We start from the raw sequence: 12478 nt of genomic DNA on the forward strand, positions 1-12478 counted from the left end.
ATAGGCACCTTTAACTCACAATAAACCAGTAATAGTGTCGTCATCTGCTCAGAGATATTTGTCCTTGCTTCCTGTCCAGATCACATAAAGTTGTTTTTATCCTTCTAACTCTTAAGAGTTGAAGGATGATTTATCAGTCAACAACAGATATATCAGTCCAGGGGTAGACTGCTGAAGGGCATAGGAGGGGAATGTTGGAAGATTTTCATTATGACCAGAAGACATTCATAACCATCATTCTTGTCTCCTTGGAAAAATATTGTGTCTTCAATGGGATGATTCCCCTTCCATCACACATATACATGCCAGCCAACATATATTTGATCTAAACCCTCAGAATTTGAAAAAGTTTTGAGCCAGGTCACATATAAAAAAACACAAGAACAATGCTCCCCCCACTCCAAATGAATCTACCCAGACTAGAGCTTTTATCTCTTTTCATCCTGGTCCCATCTATTTGCTTAGAAGTTCAAATTTCATAGTTGAGAAAACTGAGGTTAACAGATGAAAGTTGATGTTCAAAGCAGACAAACAAAAGGATAGCTTAATGGAAGGGAAGAATCTAAAATGATGAATGGCTACAATTAAACATCCTAATCTCAAATTAGATAAATTTAGTTATGGTCATAACCCTCCATGCCGAGAAACTTTAGTGTTCTTTATTTGGCAGACATTTCACACTTGATGTTCCTTTTGGGGATAAATAATTATTAGCCAAGTTCTGAGAACTGAAATTCTTCTCAGTTGGGAAGAAAAGCTACTAAAGTCTTTTTCTTATCTTTTGGTTTTGGCTAATCCAGAATCTGAGGACACAGCCTTTAAAAAAAAAAAAAAAAAAAAAACTAATTTAAGCTTCTGATTTTACACTCAAAGAGGTCCAAAAACTCACTCATTTTCTTACAGAAAAGTTGCCGATTAGCTAAGGACACAACTGAAACCAAAGGGTAAAAACAAAATGAATTTTGTGCCCAGCAAAACCATACCTGAAAGCAATGGGCAATAATCACTGGACCAATGAAGCACACTCCAACAGCAATCTTGAAAGTCCATTGAGTAGTTAACACATGACTGTAATAAGCATGGCAGAGAATATACTCCACAAAGGACCAAGGAGAGAAGAATCAGAAAGAGCAGAATAACAGAAGATAACATCCCTATTCCATTGTAGGTGTTAAAACTCAAGTCTGTGGTGTAACCTGGCCACATGTTTACAGACGCATCCCTCCACCTGTGTTATATGACCCTTCACCTGTGTTACTCAGGCAGGGCCACTCTCCTTACTATTGATATTTGTGGGAGAATCATGCCCCAAGTTTATGGTTACGGATATGTTTTATCACTCTTGTGCTATTTCAGTGAATCAGGAAAAAAGCATTACATGTTTATGTGCCTGGCTCTATGCTACATACTAGAGATATACAAAAGCAAAGTCAATCTCTGCCTCATGGAGCTTACATTCTAATTGGGATATACAACTTTTGTTGATGGCTCTGTTAGGATACTGTCCAGAAGTTATTGGGATAGTAAATGTGAAGCTGTAAAGGAGGGGATTAACACACACCCCTTCCAGAAGTAATGGCAGAGTTTTGTTTGATTTTGATTTTTTATATCTTGATCCTGGAAAAAGGAAAGAGCTGGGCCAGGGGAGAGAAATGATAGATAATATTAAGTGACAAAGTACCTATCAAAAACATGATCAGGAAGAAAAACATGGAGCTTGCCTGAAATAACCAGTCAGGAAAGACACCCATATATTAGGCAGCAGACACTCAAGCTAGAAGTTCTGGGGCAGAACTCTAAGGCATGGTTTCTGATTTGATGTAGGCATGATGCAGAAAAAAATGCCTCAAATTTGTCCTCTAGATGACAAGTAAATTAAACATTGTTGGGAATTTATAAGCCAAGGTTTTGAGTAGATAAGACTCACAGAGGGTCTTGTTAAGATCCATGTACAATTTAGGGTTAGTACTACATGCTATATGGGATCCACATCCAAGTTGGAGAAAGTTACCCCACGTACTATATTAGGCCTATGTAAAAAGTGTGAGAGAAGACCTCCCCATCCCCACTACATTTAAGATTTTGGCCTCAGCAGTAAACTGCTCCTTGTTGATGAGGATCAGATCCAGAATATTAATTCCCCTAATTGACTTTCCTACATTTTTAAAGATGAAATCATTCATGCAAGTTAAATGCTTTTGGCAGAGTTCTTATTGATATCAAAAGTTTTCCTATCACTTTCTTTCTGCATCAGACCCATCAGCTGTTTTTTGAATTTGTTTCCCATTTCTGTTCAGGTGATCAGTAATATACTTCAATGATACTTATGCTTCTCCTTCTGATGATTTTCACCTGTTCATCCCCATGCTTCCAACCTCACTCAATCCCTTTTCCATTTCCAGTTATAACTTTTTCTTGTTTACAGTGGAACTTTGCCCTCTCCACTCTGTCCAATCTTTTTCGTTTGACCCCTCCAGAGCTGTCCAGTTCTTTCATGTACCTCATTGCACCAAGTCTCAGCAAGATCCATGCAATCAAAATTTGTCTTCAAATTCATTTTGTCTCTTGGTCTTTATTTTGTGAATGTGTGGGTTTTATAAATGCCTTCTTTCTTGGGTTTTTGTCTCCTGTGAATTTGTGAGCATTTCTACTGTTCTTTCTACACTGCTAACTCTCTGTGCCATCCAGCTTTGTTTGTGGTTAAAGGTAGGTTTTTTTCTCCATACACCTTTCTCAAAAGCCTTGGTGAAAAGATTTGCAGGGCTACAGTAAAATACATTCTTATCGGCATTTTTAAACAAATACAATATCACCCTTCAGGAGCTTGTCATTCCTGTCAATTGGGTCTTTATTTTATTTTATTATAATAACTTTTTATTGACAGAACCCATGCCAGGATAATTTTTTACAACATTATCCCTTGCACTCACTTCTGTTCCGATTTTTCCCCTCTCTCCCTCCACCCCCTCCCCAGATGGCAAGCAGTCCTATATATGTTGAATATGTCACAGTATGTCAACTGGGTCTTGATCCAGAAATCCACATTCTTCAGACACACCTTCTTAATAGTTACCTCCCATTTAAAGTCTGCAAAGCACTTTACACACACTAATGCCATTTGATGCTCACAACAACCCGATGAGTAGGTACTACAGATATTACTACTCCCGTTTTACAGATGAGGAAATAGGCTTAGGGACATTTAATGGATTGCCTATAGTCACATGGCTAGTCAATATTGGTAATGGGATACTTAGCTTGAAGTGTGCTAGATGTATAGATTTCAACAAATTGCAAAAAGAAAAACAAAAAATATATTGAAATGACCATAACTATCCTTTTTTCTTTCCACTTCTGCCATGGATTTAAAAGTGAATGAATATAGGGCATCACCATCTGGATGTTTCAAATTTAACCTGTCCAAAATAGAGTATCACGTCAACAACGATACTGTATGAGGATGTATTCTGATGGAAGTGGATTTCTATGACAGAGACCTAAATCAGTTTCAATTGATCCGTGATGGACAGAAGCAGCTACACGCAAAGAAAGAACACTGGGAAATGAATGTAAATATTTGCATTTTTGTTTTTCTTCCCGGGGTTATTTTTACCTTTTGAATCCAATTCTCCCTGTGCAACAAGAAAACTGTTTGGTTCTGCACATATATATTGTATCTAGGATATACTAGGACATATTCAACATATATAGGACTGCTTGCCATCTAGGGGAGGGGGTGGAAGGAGAGAGGAGAAAAATCGGAACAGAAGTGAGTGCAAGGGGTAATGTTGTAAAAAATTACCCAGGCTTGGGTTCTGTCAATAAAAAGTTATTAAAAAAAAAAAAAGTGATCTCTAATACAAAACAAACAAACAAACAAACAAAAACAAAAACAAAATATATATATATATATATATATATATATATATATATATATATATATAAGAGTATTAAATTTCCCAAAATCTGCTCCCTTTGACTTACTTTTATTAAGGGCACTATCATAGCCTTGTCTTTTAACACCTCTGACTCAGATCTTATACCCCCATCAATCATTTAAGGCTCATTGATTCTCCCTCCACAACGTTTCGATTTCCACTAGAAGTTTCTTGCCTATGGGCTTCATATTGCTTCCAAACTAGCTGAATGCCATCTGCCAGGGTAGACTCGGAGAGGGAAGGGTAGCTCTGGCTAACATCCTGGCTCCTAAATCGTTTATATCACCTACACCCACCCACCCCCAGTCAAAAGCAAAGTCAGGAAAGCAGACTAGATCGGGCAGAAATACGACTCCCGCGATGTTACATGGCATCTTGGGAAACGTAGTCTTCCGGTCTCCGACAACGGCGATTTGGGAATTGCAGTCTTCCCGAGACTCTAGGTCATAAAACAAACGTAGAGTCGAGAGACGTTAGGCTCCTCCCACGACAGACCTAGCTCCAGCTGTTTTCCTCTCAGGCCACGGCCCGCCCCTCGAACGTAGCGTCACTACAGCGAGTGGCGGCTCAAGCTCCTGGGGGCTCCCTCTGCCGTCCCATTCCCGCCAGCCGGAGCTGCGGCGGCTGGAACGCCGGAGAAGGCGGCGCGGGGCCGGGCTGAGGGTCACGTGAGGCCGCTCGGGCAGAGAGCCGCTCGGAGCTCGTTTAACGGTGGTGGAGAAGAGACAGCGCGGCGCTTGGAGGTACGGAGCGGGGAAGGAAGGGGAGAGCGGGCTCGGGAGCGCCGCACCTGTTCTCCCCTCCTCAGCCGCTGGCCGCGGGCTAGCTAGGCCGTTCCTGCGGTAGCCCGTCGCGCTTGGCACCACGTGGGAGAGGGGGAAGCCGTGCGGGAGGCCGGGGCGGCCCGAGCTCGCGCGCGCCACTGTCCGGAATCCTCCCCGGACTAGCCGGGCTCGCGACGTGCGTGGCCCCCCTCTGCCGCCTCCCGAGTGCGGACCCATTGCCGCCGCCCGCCTCCCTCCCTCCGGGTGCGCGCTCAGCCCGGGTTCACCTGCCCCGAGGTGCGGCCAGCGAAGATCCCCGGCTTTGCTGCTTGCTCCGACGTTTGGTGACCTGGCAATTTGTCCCTCCCCGCAGGCACACCCCGTCATGTCCACTCCCTGACCCCGCCTGCCTCCGTTTTCCTAGGTGGGCAGGTGGTGTTAGGGTCTCCTGCTGTGGCTCGTTAGATTTGAGTTTTTTCTGTGATTCAGCAGCTCCTGTGGGCGGGTCTTAGAAGATCTAGAAGGGAGCCTGGGAGCGGGGGGAGAGGAAGAAAATGGGGAGGGGTTGTAATTCTAGTTTTGATTGTGGTAGTGTTGGGGATCAGATATCTAATAAGTTGGCGTAAAGCGTTTTGCAGTCTTTTAAAAAGCCTATGTAAATGCCAATCTGCCCCAGACTGTAATCTACTTGGAAACAAGACCTGTATTTTTGCCTTTTTTGTTTTTTATTTCCCCAACCCTTCGGACCATACCTGATTCACTGTAGGCACTTAATAAATCTTAGCTAAATTAACCTGCAAGTTCTGCTGGTTTGGGGTTGTTGTTTCAGACTGCGAGCATCTATATAGTTTAAGGTGTATTTATTACCTAACCTTTGGTATTCTATTATTCATATGATTACTTAATTACTTTATTATTCCACAAATTGAAAGGTAAACATTTGGGCTTCTCATTTTCCCCATGTGAGAGTCTGCTGGTACCTGTGAAGACAGCACTAAAAAAAGTAAAAATAATGTTGATAGTATTCATGAACGTGTATTGAGTTCCAGCAGTTTGGTACAAAGCTGTCAATAAGGAAATTAAAAACTTGATGGAAAGAATTTATTCTGTTTAGTATAAAGGAATTTACATATTGCTTTGTTTCTGTTTCTTAAGTTAAATAAGGTAAAAATATCAGTAGCCTAAAATGAACAGTGAAGTCTCAAAAGGGCAACATACACCCATAGGGGAGTGGAAAAGGGGGAAATTATTTGTATTTGCTTTGCCTTTTGAAATAATTATGGCCTTTCGTATATGAGTAAGATCTTACATTTATATAATATTATGAATCTAAGTCTTACATAGAAGCAGAAAGGAATTTTAGAAATTATTTGTATTTGCTTTGCCTTTTGAAATAATTGCCTTTCGTATATGAGTAAGATCTTACATTTATATAATATTATGAATCTAAGTCTTACGTAGAAGCAGAAAGGAATTTTAGAACGTATAATCCCCTAGTAGATCTACTGTAATAATCAATGTGTTGTTTTTATGAAAGTAACAGACCTTTACAAATTATTGTTTACCTGTTAATTTTTCCATATATATTTTCTGTCATTTCTAGACATTGGATTCTTGAGAAGAAAACAATGGCACGTATATTACTTTAACTGGTTACAAAAATTGTTAAGATTTGCTTCAGTGTTTCTGAAGAGGATGGCAACTCCTTATGTCCCTGTGCCTATTCCAGTAGCAAATTCTTCTTCAAATTTTACCACAAACAGAAGCCAAAGAAGTTCTTCTTTTGGGAGTATTTCAACAAGTTCAAATTCTTCCAAAGGCCAACCAGAAGACTCTAATGTGGGTAGTTACAAAAAGACAACAATGCCAGATCAAATGGACAACAATTCATCTATCTGTAGCAGCCCCCTTATTAGGACTAAATTTACAGGTATAGAATCTTCCATTGAATATTCTACTAGGCCAGTGGAAAATGAAGAACAAAGTTCAGAATCTGTGAATTGGGAAGAAAGACCCTCTACACCTACTATACTGGGTTATGAGGTGATGGAAGAAAGGGCTAAATTCACTGTAAGTATTGAGAATACTTGAGAAAAAAAGGGGAAAAGCGCATTGGAACCTGAAAATCCCCAAAATATTTTCATTTGGCTACCCATTTTATTTTCCAGTATTATAAAGTTTATTTACAAGTATAGATTCAAAAGGATAATTATCCCAGTACTTTAAATGAATTATTGCAAAGTCATGTTATAATCAGCTGTCTACTTTTAGAAATTAATTTTCACCAAATATAATATGTATTCTTCTAGATGGGTATATGAACTGGATTTGTTGATTTTCTGTTTGTCCTTGATTTCATTGAATGTCTTAGATGCATAATTTTACTAATATGAGTACTTTGTCTATTTGGTACAGATCACATCCTCTCCTTGATTTCCCATAATGCACATTTCCATAAATCTTTTACAAAGTATTCACCCAATATACTAGAAGTTTTCTTCTGGTTTTTGTAATATTTCATGATTACCAAGGCTGCTATCAAGCTATTATCCTTCACTTTTACTATGGAATCAACCCAATTTTTTTCTGGTCTTATGTGTGAGGAGAATTTTGATGCCCCTATTCAATTTGATCAATATCTATTAATTCATTGTCATTTAATAAGCATCAGTCATTATACTAGTGAATGAAGTAAATTTGGATTAAATTTAAATAAGTTCTGATAATTCATAAGGAAATGTTAAATGCCATTTTTTCCCTCATCCAAGTTCATGAATCCCTTGAACTTAATACCAGGTTAAGAATTCCTTGTATCGAGGTCAAAAATCTTTTAATTCTTACCTCAAATATATCATAAGCTAATTCAGAAACATTAATGTTCATAATCTTTACAGAATGTTATTCTTACTACTTCTCTTACCACTTGACTGCCATCACCATAGAGCTTAAAGAGAGCTTCTTGGATCGAATCTATACTACCAAGTGATTTCTGATTAGGACTTTGGTTCGATTTATATTTATAAAAAAATGAAATCCTTCCATAAACTGTTTATAGAAGTGAAATGAAAGGATGAGATAAGGAAACAAATAGCTAATGCATCTAGATTGGACAGTGAAAAGAGTGCTGGCTCTGAAGTCTGGAGAACATAAGTTCAAAACAGGGCTTGGACACTTATTAGCTGAGTGTCCCTGGGAAAGTCATTTGATCTAGTTTGCCTCAGTTCCTTAACTGTAGAATGAGCTGGAGAAGGAAATGGCAGATGCAGTATCTTTGCCCAAAAAAACCTCAAATGAGGTCATAAAGAGTGGGACACAACTAAACACAAAACACACTTCAGAAAACACTGGACTTTCTAGTTCCATCTCTTTAACTGTATTTGATATGGCCAAATAGTTTATAGTTATTTTCCATTTGTATAATGAAATCTTACACTACCTTTCTAAGTTGTTGTGGAATCAAGAGCACCATTGAAAGAAAATGAGGTAAAGAAAAAGACTGCAAAAGTACCTTAGGCATTACAGAAGAAATTTTCACCTTTTGTACTCTCGAGTTGTATCACCAAAAGTTAATTTAAACCAACTGGCTGACGTTTCTTTTTGGTGAGAAAGACTTGCATCGTTAGCAATCTACACTGGCCTGTCCCATATGATTGTTGTGAGGACCAAATGAAATAATAAAGATGACAACAGTTTGAGAAAATTAAATATGATGATTAAAAATTATGATATGATCAAATCAGTTTATGTATTTCCTCTGATGAAAATCACAACTCATCTATGTCTATGCTCTACTTCTGTGACTTTTAACTCTGCATTTCTCTGGGCATTTTGCCCAGAACGCTGGAGACTTTCCTCTGTTTTATGTCAACTGATTCATCATGTAGAAAAGTGTCCCATTTTCATTGGTAACATTTGTGTTCATGGTCTAAAGTGTTTTGTTACCGTCTCTCTCACATTCAGCTATAGAATAAAGAGGGCTGCTTTAGAACTAGGGTCTTCTCTACACGATCAGGTATTTTCTAATTAGGGCTTTAGTTAGATTTATATTTATATAAAAATGAAATCAATCAATATATAGGTAAAAATGAAATGAAAGATTAGATAAGGAAATAGAAATGATTAGTAAAATAATGTCTCAATATTATATTTACCCATGTGAAGACTCTGACTAGGAAAATACGAAGTTCAAAGCTTCATTGTTTTTCCCTGTTTCTAGCATATGGTTCTCCCCCATACCTCTTTTTCTAATTTTGGCAGTAGAAATTGGACATCTGTCCTAGATCTCACCTTGCTGGTGGTATCATGTTATTTTTTTAACCTGATGTCTATGGACTTTTTTTTTTTTTTTGCTAGCCACTAAAGAATAATTTTTTAAAATTATGTGTGTTTTATCTTATTCACTTCAAAACATTCTAAAAAGGATTTAAAGGCTTTAACCTATCAAAGGTATCCACAATACAATAAAAGATTAAGAATTCTTGCTCTAACCCATTGCGTTAAAAATGCTGCATGTAACTTTTGTTGCCCTTTTCCTCAAACTTATGCTTGTATTCCTTGACAAAAACGCAGACTTCACGAAAAGCATTTTAAAGAGAATATCAAACAAACATTTTCACTACCCATTCATTAGAGCATGATACTGCAATAAAGCTCTCCAGTTAGATATGAGCATGATACTGCAATAAAGCTCTCCAGTTAGATATGAGACTAAGTATTTGAAAAGAATACTGTCAAGGAAGAGAATAAAGCAATAAGGGGAAAACTAAAACTAAAAATTTGTTGACACAATATTACAAAGAATTAATATTAAATTGTGGCAAATGATTTAAAAGCTTGAAGCAGCTTTGAGAAGCATAAATAATATTTACTTGGTAAGGAATAAAAATTCAATTCTTGACTCTTTTGCTGCTCAAAAACAATTGAGTACTTGAAATCTGAAGATCTCATAGTGCTACATTAGAAGATGCAAAAGAAATGAAAATTATAATCTCTACAGGCAAACTCTTGCCTTCTGTTTGAGAGTGCTTTCAATTTTAATTCTTTGATGAATATATTTTGAATATCCCTAATATATTGCTCTGCTGTGAAAGTAACCCTAGGAGTTGAAAAGTTTTAATATCTGGTTACTTCCCCTAACAAGCTCATAATTTAGTTGACAGGATATTAACACAGATTAAGAAAGACACTGTGGTATAATAGAAAGAGCCACTGACTCAGTCTACAGAAACCTGCATTCTAGTCCCATCTCTGACACTGACCATATGCAAATCACTTAGACTAAAAAAAAAGTTCCATCTATTTCTTGTTTGTTAAAGTTTTTTTGTTTTTAATACTAAATAACAAAGAAGATCTGAAACTAAAACCCTTATTGCTTGCTCTCATTTTAACTACAGTTCAAAGTTGATTAAAAATCTAAAGAGTGTCCAAATACTTTGACCTGTGTCACTTAGGTAGATGAAAGAACTAACATGGTATTCTCACTTTTCTTCCTCTAGCTACTTTTTTTGATAGAAAAGTTAAGTAGCCGAAAAGAAAGGCTCCCATAACAAAATGTTGGGAAAATGTTAGAAAAGTTGTGATAAGATAGGCATACTCATGCATTGTTGGTAGATTTTTGATTTATCACAACTATTCCAGAAACAATTTAAAATTACACAAAATAACAAAACTAATCTATACAAATGGTGTCAAATGCAAAATATATCTGCATATAAGGAGCCCTGCAGGGCACATTGATTTAGTTTTAGAATATTGTGTATGTTTTATTGTATTTTTGTTTATTTTATTAAATATTTCTCAAATATATTTTACTCTTATTTGGACAGTACTTAGGGGTGTTGCTAGCCCTTTGATTCAGAGATTCCACTGCTAAAAGATGCTACAAGGAAACAGTTTAAAAAAAAAAAAAAGGCTTCATATTGAACGGGGAGAGAGAGAGAGAGCGAGTGGCATTTTTGATGGAAGTAATGAAAATAAAGTAGATCCCCATTGATTGGAGTATGACTAAGCAAAATATAGAAACAGAAGCAAAAAGACCTATATGGACTGATGCAAAATGAAACAGAACCAAGATAATATATAGAAACCAATATGCTTTCCATTTATATTGATGAAAATAATGTAAACAGAGACAGCCACAGTAAACAAAACGAATGTTGCAAAATTATAAGGAACTAGTATGACCCCAAAGGAGATATAAGAAAACACTTCACTCCACTCCTCTGCAGAGGCAGGTGGTCCACAAATGTTAAACATTGCTTATGATATCAAATTTTTTTTGATGTATTGATAAGTTTTGATCTCTCTTTTTTATCTAATTGTTCATTTTTTAAAAATACATAGGAGAGAAGAAGATACGAGGGATAGCTTACATGAAAAGGATACAAGGGGAAATCTAGGTGATCCATAAAAACTAAAACTATCAATAAAAATGTGTCTTTTTAAAATTTATCTTTCAAAAGAAAAGAACTTCATAATGGAAGAGAAGAGACAGAATTAATTTTTTTGTGTCTATAAGGTGATTGGATTACTAGTGCAAAATAAAGGATTCTGTATTTGACAACAGATTGAGGGGACAGAATTTTCTCTATATTCATGTAACCGAAATGCTGTGGTTTTTAAAAAAACTACATACTTTTTTTGTTTAAAAAAAGATTTATCTTAAATACTAATTTTTCACATTCTGCTTGTAAATTTGATTTTTACTTTACTTGATAAAATATGTTGCCTTCCATTAGTCAGGTTTTAATATTTAACATAAATTACTATTTTGAACATTCAAAAAAATAATTTAATAAATATACTTTGTTTCTCAGGTTTATTTCTTTAATAGTATTTTTTCCCCAAATACATATATATATATATATATATATATATATATATATATATATATATATATATATAGTTTTTAATATTAATTTTTGTAAAATTTTATGTTCCAAATTTTTCTCCTTCTCTCTCTTACCCACCTCCCTCCCCAAGACAGCAAGCAATCTAATAGTTAAACATGTGCAGTTCTCTTAAACATATTTCCACATGTGTTATGTTGTACAAGATAAATCAGGTCAAAAGAGGAAAAACAATGAGAAAGAACACAACAACAAAAGGGTAAAAGTACTGTGCTTTCATCCACATTTAGTCTCTGTAGTTCTCTTTCTGAATCAGATGGTATTTTCCATTTCAAGGTTTATTTTAAATATTAAAATGTATTTTTGAAAACTTTGGTGTTCAGAAAGTTGAAAGAATATTATTTCTTTCAAAGCTGCTCCAACTATCATTAGTTTTTTTAATCATTAATTTTAATGTTATTGATCTGAAATAATATTCACATAGTTAGAGACTTGACTATTAATAGTTTTGAGCTAAATTGATGTTGTTTTCCTTTTTATTTCTGTCCCTTTATTAACTTATAGGAAACATTGAAACAGTTAATTGATGGCAGTTAATATTATGCTATATAGAAGCTAGATGGTTTCAGAACCAGAATAATACACAGTTTTCTCCTCACATTGCATACCAAAATTTTCTATTAATTTTGAAAACAAACTGAACCTTAACTTTAATATTTTATACTTTGAAATATATCTTTTCCAGTATGCCTCGTTTAATCTTTCTACTTAAAGTTTTCATATTTTTTCATGCGCTTTTATGTACAGGTATATAAAGTGCTAATTAGAAGAAGTCCTGAGGAAAGCTGGGTAGTTTTCAGAAGGTATACAGATTTCTCTAGACTGAATGACAAAGTAAGTAATTTGAATTGCTGTCTCCTGAAACTAA

General features: G+C 36.1%; 2 protein-coding genes across 2 annotated transcripts in view; one reads left to right on the forward strand and one right to left on the reverse strand.

Moving 5' to 3' along the window:
* LOC116420586 overlaps positions 1-5089 on the reverse strand; it is a 39768-nt gene extending 34679 nt beyond the window's left edge. Inside the window, exon 1 of the mRNA XM_031946459.1 lies at positions 4434-5089. Within this exon, the coding sequence (XP_031802319.1) occupies positions 4434-5089 (656 nt within the window). The remainder of the gene's footprint in view (positions 1-4433) is intronic.
* The window catches only part of SNX16 (sorting nexin 16), a 37227-nt gene continuing 29343 nt past the window's right edge, over positions 4595-12478 (forward strand). The window contains exons 1-3 of the mRNA XM_031946222.1: positions 4595-4681; positions 6306-6772; positions 12358-12444. Of these exons, the coding sequence (XP_031802082.1) occupies positions 6398-6772; positions 12358-12444 (462 nt within the window). The 5' untranslated portion in view covers positions 4595-4681; positions 6306-6397. The remainder of the gene's footprint in view (positions 4682-6305; positions 6773-12357; positions 12445-12478) is intronic.

Source organism: Sarcophilus harrisii, chromosome 1, assembly GCF_902635505.1.
Source record: "Sarcophilus harrisii chromosome 1, mSarHar1.11, whole genome shotgun sequence".
Classification (NCBI taxonomy): domain Eukaryota; kingdom Metazoa; phylum Chordata; class Mammalia; order Dasyuromorphia; family Dasyuridae; genus Sarcophilus; species Sarcophilus harrisii.